We start from the raw sequence: 18,465 nt of genomic DNA, 5'->3' as shown, positions 1-18,465 counted from the left end.
TAACATCAAAGGGTTGTACTGTCCTGGCATTTTAAGGGCCTCAAGAAAAGGCAGAGGTCGTCAGTACATCAAGATCAATTTTCAAAATATACATAGCATAGTTTGTGGACGCTATAATTTTCACACAAACCAATTAATATACATTTATTGGGATTTTATTTTTCTTTTCACCAAAGACATGTAGCAGATTACATTTTGGCCTAAATTTATGAAAAAAATTGATTTAATTGGCTATGTTTTAAAACAGTTTTATTAGTTTATGGTTTTTAATTTTTTTTTTTCAACATTTTTGGCCTTTTTTCATTTTATATAGTAACAAATTAAAACCCGGTGGTGATCAAACAATACCCAAAGACAGCTCTATTTGTGTGAAAAAATGATATAAAATTTGCGTGCAGTGTTGCATGAGCGCGCATTTGCCAGTTAAAGTAGCGCTGTGCTGAATAGCAAAAAATGGCCTGGTTGAGGTCAAGTTGTTAAAATTGGAAAATTCTGAACTTTGCGGAGATTTCCTCTCATTTCCTCTAGTCTGCTGAGAATAGGTAGTAAAGTAAACCTGATAAGAGTTTTAACCCTTCCATTCTCTATTCAAAACTTGAAGCTAAACTTTAGCCTTACCTTGAGCATTGCACAGTTGTAAAGGTTCTCTCTTCTCCTGTACTGAAATTTCCTAGGGCATCTCTGCATGGAAATACAGCCTTCCTCAGAATGCCCAATCTTCAAGACTAATATCCATCCATCAAGGCATTTTTATATTTTCCATAACTCCTCTCAAAAGCCAGTCCACTACTTGCATAGTGGCTGACGGCTCTTGTGATGTTTTCAAGAAGCTATGCATAGACCCCTGCTGGCCCCTCCCACCAGCCATTAACTATTGCATGATTGCATAGAGAAGCACTAAGACCCGGTGATGAGGTCACAGGGTCTAGAATACTGTACGCTTTTATGCAAAAAGTTAATTAGTTGATAAGGGAGGAGAAGAGGAATCAGGGAAAACAAGCTTTAGCGAATGGAACGTCGGCATTAAAAACTCATAAGATTCCATTGGGTACAAGTACAGCATAATGAAATTCCAATATTACACTGAGTAAAAAGTACCCTCTTTCTTTCTGTGATGAAACAAGAAAATCATTACCAAGCAGCTTAGGCAAAGCTGCCTATAGACTTTACAAAATGGGCAGTTATACAAGCATGATCCAGTCATCTCAAAATGTCAGCTAGGAGAGTTGCTTCCTTTGGGCCAGTTCACACCAGGAATCACACAGGAGCACACTCGCATTCCTGCGTGATCTGTGTGCAGTGCATTTTCAGCCCATTCATTTGAAGATCAAGGAAGGTTTGCATAAGATAGAAATATAAAAAAAAAAAGAAAATAGCATGAAGGCAATGTTCTCAAAGTTTTTCCAAAGTGTTAATTGATTTAAATATGAACTTAACACTCTCAATCAACATTAGCCATTTTTAATTTTAATCATTATGCTGCTAGTATTAGTAAAACGATAAGAAGGAATATTATATTTTCTTGTTTTAACCATTTTTTTACATTTATACAGTTGCTTCCTGGCTTAGGCCACAATGATGCCATATATCCCAGGAGTCTTCATGGGCGTTTTCTTTTTATGATTATTTATCCTGCAGAAGGGGAGGAGGAGCTTTCTTAAGAAAGCATACCCTCCTGCTTGATTGCCTGAGCTAAGGCTGCTCTCACCCTGGAGCGGCCGGGCATGGACGGTAAAACGCCGCTATTTTTAGTGGCGCTTTACCGTCCTTTTTGCGGAGGTTTTCAGCCAATAGCAGGGCACTTTTAACCCCCGCTAGCAGCTGGAAAAGGTTTAAAACGACCCGCAAAGCGCCGCTGTCCATTAATTTCAATGGGCAGGGGCGGTTTAGTAACGGTGTGTACACCGCTCCTTCACTGCTTCAAAGATGCTGCTTGCGGGAGTTTAACGTCCTGCCGGCACATCGCCTCAGGGCCTCGGGCCTCGGGCTTTCACACTGAGACTGCAGGGAAGCCATTTTTCAGGCACTTTACAGGCACTATTTTTAGCCCAAAAGCGCCTGAAAATTGCCTGTGAAAGGGGTCTTAGGGTAGATGGATTCCAGGAAGTAAATGTTACATGAATCATCTGCCCTTACTCAAGATGGCTGTGGCTAGAAATGCAAGGGGGTTTTAGCAAAGTGATTTCTCAACAAAATCCCGCACGGAGACATGGATACAGTTTAGTTCCAATTTATTTTTTACTTGTCCAGGAGCAAAATAGCAAAAAGTGTTAGTTATTTTCCTCCTAGGCACTTTCTAAAATAGTTTTTTTATCTTTCAACCAATTGTGTTTTTTTGCACATTTTAAATCCTCCAAAGTTTTTGTAATATCTAAGCCCTTCAGAAGGGGGGATACCTTTGAACCCCCATCTAGTTCAACCAATTTAACACTTGGTTCATTCATTTGGCGCTTTTTGGATTTTGTATATTTAGGCAACAAGGAAGTCCTGGGCCTTAACACCACCTTGTCCCCATTCAAGACCAAAAAGGTTTTTTTGCCAAGTAAAGCTGTCAAGTTCAGACACACGGAAAGCAACCTTGTAGGAGAGAGTAGAGAGCGCAATGTCTCTACTGGGTTCAAACAGCAGCTTCTGGAGAGACCTGGAGAGAACCAGATTCAGATCCCACAAAGTTGCAGGTCAATGGACTGGGGAATCCACGTGGGAGACTCCTTGCACAAAGGTCTTGGTAAGAAAGTGTGAAGCCAACGGTCTCTAAAAAAACAAATTGGATAGAGAAGCGACTTGACCTTTAAAAAGGTGCTGAGAGAGAGGCAAATGATCAAAATCCAATTGCAAGAAGAGGGCGGTATTTGTTACACAGAGAAGCCTCTTGGATGGAAGCTCCTGGACACACACCAGGTGAAGTACATTGTCCATGTCTGATGATAGACCTTGCTTGAAGTCCTAACCTTTAGCATCAAAGTAACCACAGACTTTGATATGCCCTTATCCCTTATAACCTAGGTTTCGACAGCCATACTGTTAAAGTTAGGGACCCAGAAGCAGGATGGCCCTTGAGACAGAAGATTTTGGCAATCTGGTGGGGCCCACAGGGTGTCTTGCCAGGAGTCTTAACATGTTGGGAGTACCACATTTACCTGTGCCAGTCCAGAGGATCAAAAGAATGCCCTCCATCCTGATCCTGCAAAGCAGACATGGAAGGAGTATCAGGGAAGGTAAGGCCTGCCATGGTGAGACTTCTAGTTTCTTCTTGATGGATAACGCCACTGCCACAGTTTTGTCCGAGTGAATCAAGAGTGGATGACCCTCTATTAAGGAGGTTGAGCATTGCTGTTTATTAGGAGATGAGATTGACAACCACCAACTCCGCTGCACCAAGGTCCCCAGGACAACAACCTGGCACCTGTCACAGGGATCTTCCAAAACAATAAGCAGTGGCAAGCTGGCAATGCCCAGTGGCACTGGATCCAGAAGACAGTGATTTTTAACTTCCATGGGGCTCACACAGATATGAGATATGCATATTCACAAATATGTAACTATGCAACAAACTGATGTTCAAGAATGATGCTACCATGAATTAGGCAAGTCATTTACACATTTAGCATCATTTGAGGCTATCAAAAATCTGGGGCACGCTGACAGTAGGAAGGGGTATCCTAGGCTGGTCTATAGTTTTGTTTTTGCATGTGCCCAATCCTCCTGTAGGCAGCAGTATAACCCAGAATGAATGACCTCCTGTGTCCCTCAATGTCCAAAAACTATTAAAAAATCCCTTCAGCTAAGTAAGCAAATAAATAATAAAAGCTCTTGCATGTCACAAACTCATGATTTGTTATTTCTGTGTATATGTCTAGAGAAAGTGAGCGAGATAGGCAGATAAGCACCACATTTACTTTCAGGGTAAGCCTTTATAAATAGACTAGCAGAGAATTACTTCGGGGATGTCTTGTCCTCCCCTGAGAGCAAAAGACACTGAAGTTTTTTTATTCTGTCTCCAGTCAAACTTCTGAGGAGCTTATTATATTTATGTATGTATGTATGTAGGTACAAACCCAACAGTCAATGGAAAAGTAAAAAAAGTCATGATATAACTCCACTGATGTTAGAAGACAAACTATTGTTCACGCTTTCAGCTATTTGAAGAGTTCTGGGTGGTCCAGCATGTAGCAATAACCAGCCACACATATATTTGGAGTGTAAGAGTTCTATTTAAGCTATTGTATATGGCTGATTTTATAGTTATTTGTGCTTGAGCTACCTGTTACCTTCATTGTTTTATAATTATTGTTTTTTTGATACACAACGACAATTGTTTGTGTGTCAAAACAGGTTTTAATATTGGTATTACACTAATTTTCTATATATTTGTCTAGTGACTTTTTGCCCCTCGTGTGGAGACTGTGGCGAGTATCAAAATGTTATGTTCTATTTTCCTCAATGAAACCTTTTGAGACTAAACAAAGTTCAGGATTAGTCACACAGATATTACCCTAATTAAAAGGATGCTGTCCTCCATTACCACGTACATTCACAAACAATTGACAGCAACTTGAACATAGCACAACTGTTACATTATGTAGGGTTGTATATGCTTTCTATTACCAAATCTTTCAAACATGCCTTGTATATTTACCCAATGCTTTCACTGCAGGTCTTAGTACGTTCTATATACCCTATGATGAAACTACTATGTATTTGCCCTTACAACGCTGAAATTAGAGTTAACAGCTTTTACAAAAATATAAAAAAATGTTTAGCCCTTTTTTGGGAACTTGATCTCAAACACCGTTGCGTCTACCTAATTGCTTTAAACTGAATAATTTATTTTCTTTTTCTTCATTGAGAATTTGCGGTTTGTCAGTTTATTCTCTACAAGGATAGTTTTTCTTTGGGCTATATTTTCCTTTTTCTCCCTATTTTGTCACTTGGTATTGAAAAATCTTAATGTAATTCATTCCTATTAACCCTTTCTGTTTGGCAACACAATGCCAAGTAAATGTTCCTTATACATAGCGAGAGGAAAAAAGTATTTGATCCTCTGCTGATTTTGTACGTTTGCTCAGTGACAAAGAAACAAGAAAAGTCTGACCTCCAATTGCCAACAAGGATTTTGCCACCAAGTATTGGGTCATGTTTTGTGAGGGGGTCAAATACTTATTTCACTCATTAAAATGCAAATCAATTCATAACTTTTTTGAAATGCCTTTTTCTGGATTTTTTTGTTGTTCTTCGGTCTATGACTGTTAACTGCTTGCAGACCAGCCACCACAATTTTACAATGGCACGGATGGGCGAAATGACGCTACCTTACGTCGCTTTCGCCTTTCGGCCATTAGGGGCGCGCGCCCACAGCGTGTGCCTGGAGCCGATGCCAGTGCCCGGCAGGCATGATGACCGCCGGGCTCCTGAGATCGCTCGCTACAGAGCGAGAACCGGGATCTGTGTTCTTTCATACTATGTATGAACGCCGATCTCTCTTCTCCTAGACAGTCCCATCCCCCCCTACAGTTAGAAGACATCTAGGGAACACAGTTAACCTCTTCCCTACCAGTGACATTTATACAGTAATCAGTGCATTTTTATAGCGCCGATCGCTGTATAATTGTCAATGGTCCCAAAAATGTGTCAAAAGTGTCCAATCTGTCCGCCGCAATATTGCAGTCCTGATAAAAATCGCAGATCGCCGCCATTACGAGTAAAAAAAAAAAAATAATAAAAATGCCATAAATCTATCCCCTATTTTGTAGACGCTATAACTTTTGCGCAAACCAATCAATATACGCTTATTGCGGGTTATTTTACCAAAAATATGTAGAATACATATCGGCCTAAGCTGGTGGGTGTAGTGCAAGATAGATTTATGGGTGCCAGACACTTCTTGAATGCAAAGAGATTTCTTTTCTCTTGAACAGAACTGTGGGAGAGAGGGTTAGAGCCAGGACACCTTTAGGTAGTTGCAATGTCAACTGGTGGACTCCGAGACTTCTACAGGTAGACAGCCATCCAGGGAAAGACATCCAGCAAGACACCACATCTGCATGTGTAGGAGCGCTGTCTCCTGTGGGAACAGTCTTAGAACAGTTCCTAACACAAGTTGTAACAAACTCCTTTACTTTTTATACAGTCACTTCTTATAGATTCTCGGCCCACTGAGCTCCCAGTCTCTCTCACTAGACCTGCTGATTCACTGCCACTGAATCCCGTGAGCTATTCTAATCTTCTTACTTTAGTATCTTCCTCAAGCGTCTCCCCCGCTTCCCTGCTGGGTCCCTGGCTTGGCACTCCGGATACTCCTCAAGCGTCACCCCACTGGCTTGGTCCCTGGCTTGGCACCTGCTAAAGTTTCCCAATTCTCCACTGTCCCCGGTAAGAATACTGCTCCGGTACTTACTTCAGATACTCACTGTGGTCCCTGGTAATAAGGTGGTTGGTCCCTTAGTGGAGACAGCTTCCCCTCTACCTCTGACCACGACAGGTTCTCCAGCCTGCAGAACAGTCACTTCTGGTTGGACTGCAAGCCACAATCCCAACCCTACTGTGTTCTCTTGGTTCTGGATAGGCCCTCAGACAGCCTAGCAGCCAGATGTGCATGGGATAGGCCCAAACTCTGGCCTAGCAGCACAACACATGTCCACCCAGACAGTCATCCAGATGGCACAGAACACCGATCACCTGACTCCACCCAAATATATAGGTTCTCCCAGCAGGCCAAGGGATTTAAGAAAACCCCTGCCCATTGGCTGAGATACCCAATATACTCTTAACCTGTCCTTGCTTTGCCCTTGTCTTATCTAATATCACTAGGTACCCGGCCACCTGGCGGCAGAAAAGAGAGAAGTGCAGCAACTCTAGACATAGGGTGAATGCAATTGATCCCTAACAATTGGCCAGAGCAGATACACCTGGCAGGTAAATTTAGGAGCAACCCTGCCTAAACAACAGGGTGCTAGATATAGCCTGATCATTTCTTTGTCAGTCGGCAAACGTACAAAATCAGCAGTGGAGCAAATACTTTTTTTTCCTCACCGTATGTCAGGATACCTTTTCTTGTATGTGATCATCTTTTACTATGAAAAAAAGGTTGTAAAGGTGGTTTTACCTTCATTGATCCTATGCATGAAGGTAAAAATCCTTCTCTGTGTAGCAGGCCCCCCAGCTCCCCTAATACTTACATGAGCCCCATCGCGATCCAGTCTCGGCTTTTCAGGGACTCTTACTCCCCATTGGCTGAGGCGCAGAAGCAGGAGCCATTGCCTCTTGCTGCTATCACAGCCAGTGAGCCAATGGTATGAGAGAGGGGCAGGGCCGAGCTGCGGCTGTGTGTGTGAATGGACACGAAGAGCAGCGACTCAGGAGCACTCCTGCTCAGGTGCCCCCACAGCAAGCTGCCTGCCCTGTTTAAAAAAAGAAAAAAAAAAAATAGCAGCCTTTACTATCACTTTAAGCATGGTAACATTTACAATGTTCTGTACATGTATTGTTGAACACTTTACTGCATTTCAATGGTTGTAATGATTGCTCTTTCAATAAAATTTTTATTTTTACAATAAAGAAAGTGAACAACCTGTATATCTTTTTAGAGATGATCTTTTAGGTCATCAAAATTTTCCAACAGCTACATATAATGAGGGTCTAATATACTTTTCCTGGGCATAAATTTAAGGGATTGTTTGGGTGGAGCTTTATTGGCAAGTATTAAATTAGAGCTGCACAAGTAATTGTTAAAAAATTGTGATCGCGATTTAACCCCCCTCACAATCTTATAAGTATTTCCCAGATTCATGTTAAACAAGTGCAGAGCCGTTCTCAGAGCTGTCAAAAGAAAGAAGACAAAAAAATCCCGGCTGGCAAATGTTTATTAACAGTGCTAAAGAGAAACAATGCATCTCTCCGTTCTTTTAGATCAAAGGAATGAACTTACGTCTGTAAATGAGGTCAGTTTAACCACTTGGATGTAAACCCGATTCATGAAATTTGAGCTGGGCACATATCTGCAGTGTTTTCTTATCTCTCTTCATAGCACTATGTCCGGTGGCTTTCTCCTGCTCCATTCTTCTGTTATCAGCCTGATAACTTCTGACATATTATCCAACACATTTGATAAAAGCAGCCTGAATTTTGTGTCAGGGAGGGTGCTATATACAGATTAGCAGAAAGCTACTTTACTCACAGGGCAGCTCTGAATGTCTCTGCATATGTGGAGGGTGTGTGCCTTTCCTCCAATCAGCTGTCTGCCAGTGTAACCCAACACCACACTGCTATTGCTGAACGAGGAAGCGTAAATTCTAATATGATGTGCACTTTCTAAAAAGTATATAAAGATAAAGACAGCAGATATACTGTACATGTAAAACTTATATAGGGAGATTTGTTTCATCTCTGTGTATCATCTGAGGCTGTTCACTTCACTGGGTATATGTGAGGGTTTACATCCACTTTAAAATGGATGTAAACCCAAATTTTTTTTATGTCATAATATAGAGTATAAGATTTCCTATCATTTGAGCCCAGTCTTGCCACAAAGAGAGTTAATCCATCTCTGAGCAATCCTCTTTTATTGTTCAGTGAGATAAATCTTGACAAACAGAGAAAAACTTTGTCAAATCCTCCCCCTTGCTGTGAGTGACAGGTGATTTACATATCTCGTGCACTAGCATCCAACATGCATTATTTTTAAATTCCCTCCCCCACTCCTTTCTTCTGCTGCTCTACCAGGATTGGCTGTTCCACACCTCAGCATGATTTGGCATGCTGAAGTCATGTGGTTACTTTCCTGTCTTTTCACTGGATGTTAGAGATCATAGCAGATGTTCAGTGTAAGAAATACACAGGAGATAAATGCATGTTGACAAGGGGAGTGTAGAGGTGGGCGGGGAGTCTGACATCATGACTCCACTCACCGAGCTCCAGACAACAGACCCACTCACAGAATATGCAGTTTTGGCTCTCATAACAGACAGGGGGAGACATTTGACAGGTAAAGATACATGCAGGAGGCATGTATATCCTTATAGATAACCCCTATGGCAGTAGTTTAGAAAGGATGACATTAGGTTTACATCCACTTTAAAGACTAAACATTTTTGACACTTGTTGCTTACAAGTTAAAATCTGTACTTTCTGCTAGAAAATTACTTAGAACCCCGAAACATTATATAAATATTTTTTAGCAGAGACCCTAGAGAATAAAATGGAGATTGATGCAATATTTTATGTCACACTGTATTTGCGCAGCGGTCTTTCAAAAGCAATTTTTTTAAGAAAAAATACACTTCAAAGAATCAAAAAAAGGAAACAGTAAAGTTAGCCCAATTTTTTTGTATAATGTGAAAGATGATGTTACCATGAGAATCGTGCTCTTTATTCTAAGCAAAAAAAATTGCGATTCTCATTTTATCCAGAATTGTGCAGCTCTATATTAAAGCGTTTGTTAACCCAAAAAAAAAAAAAAAAATGGATCCTGCTCCTTTAAAGCATTTTATACAGCACAGTGCTTGTGCTGTGTAATTTGGACCCTTGTAACACCTAAAAAACCTGGCTGATCCTGCCAGCTTCTTCCCTCTCTCCTGTAAACTGACCACGATAATTATGGCTGCTGAGCCCTGACACCGTGGTCAGTTTACGTGCCTCCCTCATTTGCAGCCTGCTCTTCCGTGTCGGTCTCTCCTCTGTCCTCCCCCCTCTCCGTGTGTCATCTATTGACAGTGCCGCCCCATCCCCCTCCTGCTGCAAGAATAACAAATATATATCCGTATACTATCCGTTCTGTCTCTTAATGCAGTGCCCCTCTGTCTCTGTGTTTTACTAAAAAATACCTCCTTCACCGTATCTCACGGAGGTTCACGGCGATCACATGACTGGCAGTGTCTCCTCTCTCTTCTTCTCCTCGCATCCCACTGACGTCAGCATGGGAATCGCGGCCCCTCCCGCTGCTTCTGTCAGACGGGCAGAGAGGAGACACAGCTGGAACGGATTATGTAAATTCCTGAAAGCGGGTGAATAACCAAAGAAATTTTTACCTTGAAAGTGATTGCTCAACACAACAAAGAAATATACTGAGCTTCTGTTAAAGTGTAACCCCAAAATTGAAAAAAAATGCACCTTACCAGAACTTAGATGTGGTGGTTGCCTTAGTCTTCTTTTTTTTCACTATCTAAGAATTTTTTTACATTAAATATCTGTTGATTTTGCCAGAATGCAATCTCAGTCACTTAATGTCAGCATAAGAGAAAGCCTAAAACAAACCTATCTTTCTTCTGTAAATTACTAATCTTATCAATTCACCATGTAGTCAACATGAACAAAGACAGATTTTTTATTGTTTTTTGGAAGCCCAGCCTGTGTGACATCCACAACTCCATTCATAGATTCAGTGAGGAAAAAATGGTAGCCACAAGGGGACAAAAATGATCTGCTGGCTGCCCTAGATGTGTATGTGCCTCAGAACTGTATTCTCAACAATCAGATGAATCATTTAGAGGCTGACACTGGTATAATGACAAGCAAGTCACTGCCACAGTACTCTTTGAATATCAACTAGAGAACTGCTGAGAAATAGTTCCATCACTGGGTCATGTGACTTAATATGTCATCCAAAATACTGTCAGCGTTTTCACAGACAGGTGGTGCAGAATGCCTGAGGAAACACTGACAAAAATGACACTGAAATCCATTCTTTAGGGACCCTTTTTGTAAATTCAATTCCTTCAGCATTTTCACCTGTATCTATTACAAATGTTCATTATAGCACTCAACCAGTAGGTTGAATAAAAAAAACTGACCTGATTCCCCAGTTCACACATTTGATGTGGATGGGGGAATCCTCCTTGCCGAGCTATTGCAGTCTGAATACACTGACAACTATAGTCTGCAGCACTGATCGAGCAATAATAATCTGACAGGGCAGTTGTATAGAAGTTGACTGGCTGAATCTTGAACCATGTATGGTTGGCTTTGGGAAGAGAGTTAGCAGTGCGCCTACAGGATAGAATTTATGTTGGTTAAATGTTCATTTTTTTAAATGTCAGCGATGCTGGACTTTTCAAGATTTATTGAGTGTGATTGCGAAACAATGTTTATTATGCAAAAATATTCTGATTTAACTTTTCTGATGAATAGATTGAAGAACTCAGGGAAAGATACAATGTTCAATTAAAAAAGCAAAAATAAAAGCTTTTGTGCTTTTTGTTTTATGGCGCACTTTATTCAATTAAATCTAATGTTCCATAATTTTATTTTAAGAAATTAAAAAGTAAGAAACTAAGCCAGTTTTAGACAAGATCCTTCTTCTTTCTGTTTCAGAAATGACAAGTGCAGTACTCACCTCTAAAGAAAAGATTAAAAATAATAGCTCCTTCCACAATACAATAATGACACCAGCGTTTAATGGAGTGGGAGACTTCCAACATTAATAAAGTGAAATCATAACGTTTAATGCAGATTCTGTTTGATCCCAAGAACACAAACACACTTTTGTAATAATACAGTAGTAAAAACTCTCTAACTTAATGAACTCCGTCATACTTAGAGAGCACCTTAATTAAAATGTTAAACCCTAGGCATGTAGGCAGAATGGTCAGTAAGGAAAATATAAAAGTGCAGTAATACAAATCAACCCATAAAAATTGATCTTTCAATCATCTGGTTGTAGTAGGCTGAAATCGGAGTGCTATAAAAATGTAACAGGTCTAGTTAATTGGTGACTAAAAAAACATTTTCGCAATCTTAGACTGAAACTAGTAAGATTTCTCATTAACTGTAAAGTGCTGCCCCATCCCAACTAAAAAGGCTTGTAAAGTAGTCATTGATAAATGTTATTTAGCTTTAAAATATAATGCAGATACCTATCCAAAAGCTGCCCCATTCATGAGAAATTCTCCTTCCAATGCCACTGGCACGTAGGTCTGCGAGTGGTCTGCAAGCGCACGTAGGTTTGCACGTAGGTCTGCGAGTGCTTGTAGGTCTGCAAGTACCTGTGTATTGTCTTGTTGAGTATTAGTGTCAGGAAGCTAGTTGTTAGGTAATTTGGACAGGGTATAATCCCCAATCCTCATTAAATTTAATAGGTACAATGCCCGGCGGGTGTGGAGAGGCGACTCAAACATCTTGCGGCATGTATGCGTTCCTTGATCATCCGATCGAGGGTGAATACTGCTGTGCAAAATGTAAGCGCATTGTTTCCCTGGAAGCCCAGGTTCTGAATCTGGGGAAGCAACTGTCAGCACTGAGAAGTCCCTCCATACTAAAGGAGAGCCAGGAACGTACATGGCAGATGTCAGCAGGGGCCAGCACAGAGGCGGGTGGAGGCAAAGAGGTGCAAGCACTAGCAAAGAGTAGATGGGTGACAGGAAGGGTAGAAGGGGAAGTGCCAGGGAGGCCGACCCAGGGCTGGAGCACCCCAATAAGTACGCTCCATTGAGTGACATTGGTGAAACCAGTCAGGGACCAGCACTGCTGGAGCTGAGGGACTTTCCTAGTTGCCACAGGAAGAACTCCTCCAGTGACAGTGGGGGGGGAAGCAAAGGGAAAGGAAAGACACTGTTCTGGTGGTAGGGGATTCAATTCTTAGGAGAATTGGAGAACTCCTCCAGTGACAGTGGGGGGGAAGCAAAGGGAAAGGAAAGACAGGGTTCTGGTGGTAGGGGATTCAATTACGGATCTGGTGGACAAATTACAGGGAGGGGCTGGGGAAGACCCAGCTGTCATGGTGCATGTTGGCACCAATGACAAAGGCAGAGGCAGATGGAGTGCCCTAATGAATGATTTTAGGAACTTAGGAGCTAAATATAGGAAAAGGACCTCCAAGGTAGTATCCTCAGGAATTCTACCGGTATATTGAGCCACACCAGAATAACAGAGGGAGATTATGGAAGTAAACAAGTGAAAGAGCTGGTGTAGTAAGGAGGTGTTTGGGTTCCTGGAGGACTGGGCCGACTTCTCAGTCGATAACCGGTACTATAGAAGGGACGGACTGCACCTAAATGAGGAGGGTGCAGATCAGCTGGGAATAAAGATGGCCAAAATGTTAGAGGGGTTTTTAAACTAGGCGATGGGGGGGAGGGTCCAGAGGTAGAGATAGTCAGCGTGGAACATATTCCAGAGGGTAGTATTGGGGGCATTAGTGGTAGGTTGACCAAAGCACAGAAACCCAAGGTAAGTATAGTAGGAAGTCCTAGTTGCAATCTCGGGATAATATGCGACCGGTCTATACTACATGGCATGTTCACCAATGCCAGGAGCCTGGGTGATCTAGAGATACTGTTGCACGAGAAGGATTTGGATTTTGTAGAAATTTCAGAGACCTGGTTCTACAGCTCTCATGAGTGGCTGGCAAACATTCAAGGGTATACCCTTTATCGCAAGGATAGAGAGGGTAAAAAAGGGGGAGGGGTATGCCCATATATCAAGAATAATGTACAAGTGAATGTGAGAGATGACATTACTAAGGGAGCTAGGGAGGAGGTGGAATCTTTATGGGTAGTGCTCCAAAGGGATGAAGCTAGGGGGGAAATAATACTGGGAGTATGCTATAGGCCCTCTAACCTGAGGGAGGAAGGGGAGACAGATCTCCTATCACAATTTGGATTAGCAGCAAGGATGGGAAGTGTTATCATAATGGGGGATTTTAACTATCCAGACATAGACTGGGCGGAGGGAACCACGCATTCATCTAAGGCTCGCCAGTTCCTAAATGTTTTGCAGGACATTATTTTTTTTTTTATGGGTCAGATGGTAGACGCACCAACTAGAAATAAAGCGTTACTGGATCTACTGATTACCAACAATACAGACCTGATCACGGATGTGGAAATATGGGGCAATTTAGGTAACAGCGATCACAGGTCAATTGGCTTCAGTATAAATCACATACATAGGAAACATAAGGGGAATACAAAGACACCAAATTTCAAAAGAGCCAACTTCCCTAAACTACGAACCTTGCTAGAAGGCAAAAATTGGGATAAAATCTTAGGAACAAAGAACATGGAGGAGAGATGGGTTTTCTTTAAGAGCATATTAAATAAGGGCATTAGCCAATGCATCCCATTGGGTAATAAATTTAAAGGGAGCGAACAAAAGTCCTGGATGGCTTAACTCCAATGTAAAAATGCATACAAAAGCAAAGGAGAAGGCCTTCAAAAAAATACAAGGCTGAGGGATCATCATCAGCATTCAGATTTTATAAAGAATGCAACAAGAAATGTAAGGGTGCAATAAGGACGGCTAAGATAGAACATTAACATGACACATACCGAAGGAGAGCAAAAAAAAATCCCAAGAAATTCTTTAAGTATGTAACCAGTAAAAAAGGAAGGACAGACCATATTGACCCCATAAAGAATGAGGAAGGACATCTGGTTACAAAGGATGGGGAGATGGCGAAGGTATTGAATTTATTCTTCTCCTCAGTCTTCACAAGGGAATCGGGGGGCTTCAGTAACCAAAACTGCAGTGTTTATCCTCATGACACATCACAGGAAGCACCTCCATGGTTAACAGAGGACAGAATTAAAATTAGACTTGGGAAACTTAACATTAATCACTGGGACCAGATGCCTTGCACCCGAGGGTACTTAGGGAACTCAGTCAAGTAATTGCCAGACCATTGTTCCTAATTTTTACTGACAGTCTACTGACTGGAATAGTACCAGCTGATTGGAGAAAAGCCAATGTAGCACCAATATTTAAAAAAGGGCCCAAAATACATCCCTGGGAATTACAGACCAGTTAGCCTAACATCAATAGTATGTAAACTCTTGGAGGGGATGATAAGGGACTATATACTAGATTTTAGTAATGAGAACGTTATCATTAGCAGTAATCAGCATGGATTCATGAAGAATCGTTCTTGCCAAACCAATCTATTAACCTTCTACGAGGAGGCGAGTTGCCATCTAGATAAAGGAAGGCCCATAGAAGTGGTGTATCTGGATTTTGCAAAAGCATTTGACACAGTTCCCCATAAACGTTTACTGTACAAAATAGGGTCCGTTGCCATGGACCATAGGGTGAGTACATGGATTGAAAACTGGCTACAAGGGCGAATTTAGAGGGTGGTGATAAATGGGGAGTACTCGGAATGGTCAGGGGTGGGTAGTGGGGTCCCCCAGGGTTCTGTGCTGGGACCAATCCTATTTAATTTATTCATAAACGACCTGGAGGATGGGGTAAACAATTCAATCTCTGTATTTGCTGACGATACTAAGCTAAGCAGGGCAATACCTTCTCCGCAGGATGTGGAAACCTTGCAAAAAGATCTGAACAAATTAATGAGGTGGGCAACTACATGGCAAATGAGGTTCAAAGTAGAAAAATGTAAAATAATGCATTTGTGTGTTAAAAATATGAATGCACTCTATACACTGGACCTCTGGGGGAATCTAGGATGGAAAGGGACCTGGGGGTCCTAGTAGATGATAGGCTTAACAATGACATGCATTGCCAAGCTGCTGCTAACAAAGCAAACAGAATATTGGCATGCATTAAAATGGGGATCAACTCCAGAGATAAAATGATAATTATTCCGCTCTACAAGACTCTGGTCCGGCCACACCTAGAGTATGCTGTCCAGTTCTGGGCACCAGTCCTCAAGAAGGATGTATTGGAAATGGAGTGAGTAGAAAGAAGGGCAACAAAGCTAATAAAGGGTCTGGAGGAAATTAGTTATGAGGAAAGGTTGCGAGCACTGAACTTATTCTCTCTGGAGAAGAGACGCTTGAGAGGGGATATGATTTCAATATACAAATATCATACTGGTGACCCCACAATAGGGATAAAACTTTTTCGCAGAAGGGAGTTTAACAAGACTCGTGGCCACTCATTAAAATTAGAAGAAAAGAGGTTTAACCTTAAACTATGTAGAGGGTTCTTTACTGTAAGAGCGGCAAGGATGTGGAATTTCCTTCCACAGGCGGTGGTCTCAGCGGGGGGCATTGATAGTTTCAAGAACCTATTAGATAAGCACCTGAACAACTGCAACATACAGAGATATACAATGTAATACTTACATATAATCACACACATAGGTTGGACTTGATGGCATTGTGTCTTTTTTCAACATCACCTACTATGTAACTGGCTCTTGCTAGTTCCTTCTGTTGATCTCCATGTAACTATAGGATAGAATGCTTTCTTTTTTTTCTATTTATAATGGTCAGGTACATTTCAATAAGAATGCACATGAATGCTATTGTAGTCTTTCATCTGGAAAGCAAGTGGAGTCCCTGGCTCATTTTCACAAGCTGTACAGTTAAAGTGTTCGTTACCCCAGCATTTCAAATTCCTGATACTGTATGTGCCTGTTGTACCATGTACTTGTATGACAAAGTATCCTGTGCTCTTTGTATTGCTTCCTTTGTGTGAAATCCCTGGGGTTCCTGCTAAAAACTGACCACACTAGGCAGAAGAGCTCACAGTCAGTTCTCTAGCTGTGCTGGGAACTCAGGTCATTCTCAAATGATCAGACTTATCCTGACATGCCCCCCCCTGCACAGGCCTTTCACTGGGAAGATCAGTGTGCTTTTTTATATCATATCTACACACAAATGTTTGCAATTAATTTCAATTTTAAACTGAATGGGCTGTTTTACAAGGTGATCGTTTACAATCACTTTAACATCACTTTAAAACCAAAAAGATAGGGGTTTGAATTCCTCAAACAGTCAGGTTATCATGTTAATCATTCACTGCATATGGTCCTTTCCACTCTGACCTCTGTCATTTAAAGTTTGCAGTCTGGTAGTCTGAGGTGCCAGGCACATAATGCTGCACAACCACATCTCACATTTTATCTGATGTAACCCTACTTCTGAGCTTCTTCTCTAGGATGTTTCCTGCATTTATATCCTTCCCTCCAAAATGTCTCATGGGAAGACTCCCAAAACACAGACATTCAGGAGGTGACAGGATCACCTCACGATCACGATAGCGGCTTTAACACAGATAGCTTTTCTGAGCACTGGCTAGTCTGAACCTAGCCTTAAGCGAAAAAGACAGTGGGAAATGTACAAAGGGAATCTAGTAAAAAGGAAAAGGACACAAAAAATTATGTAGATATTACTCACTGTACAACTGTCCCTCAATGTATCAAACTTGCGTTGAATTTCATCTCGGTGTGCCTAAGAAAATACAAAAGATAATACCATTTAGCTATTCCCTGATGCAAATCAACAGTACTGTTTTTCTAGATAAATAGCCAATTACCCTTAAGGCTTGGATTTCCTCTTCAGCCTCTGCAGTGGTTTCTTCCAGCTCAGTTTTTGATAGGTGTAGCTGATTTTCCAGAGCAGAACGTGCAGACTGCATTGAAGCAATCTGGGATTCCCTTTCCTGTAATGTCAGCTGTAGCTCAGTCAACTGCCTCTTCAGCTCTAACTTCTGCTCCTCATGCTCCAGACTAATCTGGAATGAAGACCAAGGTAAGATTAGCTAGCACAGTAAATCTACGCATTCTCTCTTTCATCACTATAGTTGGTGGTTACAGTTTCATGTACTGCTAGAGTTGAGCATGAATAATCAAAAGAGCTGCATATATACAGTAAATTAGTTTAATCTTTGAAGCCACACGAGTTGGCTTACAAATGCTAGAACATTTCCATTCTTTTTTGTTCATTGGGTCTCTATAGACTTGTTCCTGAAAGTAGCAGTCCTGGTTGTGACTTCAGGAGTAGGCAGGGGAAAAGAGACAAGTATGTTGCCCAGTTTAGACACTGTTGTTAATAATCTAGTGCAGGGGTGTCCAACCTGTGGCCCATGAGCCACATGCAGCCAAAGAAGTCTATGAATGCAGCCCAACACAAAATCATAAACTTAATTAAAAATATTAGTTTAATGTAATGTATGTATGTATACTTCGCGATCACATGCAGCCAAAGAAAAATTTGACAGTGTTTCATTACTGGACTTTTATCTTCCCAAAGAAAAATATCCCACTCTTCACAATCACGCCTTATTCATGTCATCAGTTCTCAACAGCACCTTTATTTGTGAGCTATATTCAAGAATGAAGCACACAAAAGGCAAAATCAGAACCAAAATATCTGATGAGCACCTTGAGAATTGCTATTACATCCATCAGACCATATATAGATGAGTAGTTTATCGCAATCTGTGTCAAATATTGCACTAGTTTTATGTTGCCCTCTTTTACTTTTATAATAAAATGTTACAAAAAATGAAGTTTTGTTACTCAGATGGGTAACATTATCTATAGGAGTGATTGTTAAATTGTGATCTGCCCGACTTTTTCTGCTCATCAGCCATCCTTGTTGTTAGTGTATTTTATGTGTGTTCCAAGACAATTCCTCTTCTTCCAATGTTGGAAAGTCAAAAGATTGGACACCCCTGGTCTAGTAAATGTGGCTGGCAAAAAAAAGCATTTGGAAATACCCACATCAGTATATTGAAAACTAAAAACACCACATTTCAAAATGATTTATCAGTTGTATATAAAACAAAAAA

At 41.2% G+C, this 18,465-nt stretch overlaps 1 protein-coding gene across 6 annotated transcripts in view; it reads right to left on the bottom strand.

Annotated features, from left to right (window-relative positions):
* The window catches only part of CIT (citron rho-interacting serine/threonine kinase), a 244,589-nt gene that overhangs the window by 87,973 nt on the left and 138,151 nt on the right, over nucleotides 1-18,465 (bottom strand). For all 6 annotated transcript variants that reach the window (XM_073629324.1, XM_073629322.1, XM_073629325.1 and 3 more), the window contains 2 exons: nucleotides 17,209-17,406; nucleotides 17,070-17,123 (listed from right to left, as the gene is read on the bottom strand). In XM_073629324.1, coding sequence (XP_073485425.1) covers nucleotides 17,070-17,123; nucleotides 17,209-17,406 — 252 coding nt within the window. The remainder of the gene's footprint in view (nucleotides 1-17,069; nucleotides 17,124-17,208; nucleotides 17,407-18,465) is intronic.

The sequence above is a fragment of the Aquarana catesbeiana genome, linkage group LG01 (assembly GCF_042186555.1).
Source record: "Aquarana catesbeiana isolate 2022-GZ linkage group LG01, ASM4218655v1, whole genome shotgun sequence".
Classification (NCBI taxonomy): Eukaryota; Metazoa; Chordata; class Amphibia; order Anura; family Ranidae; genus Aquarana; species Aquarana catesbeiana.
The sequence above is the reverse complement of the archived record's forward strand: the minus strand, read 5'-3'. Positions and strand labels throughout refer to the sequence as shown.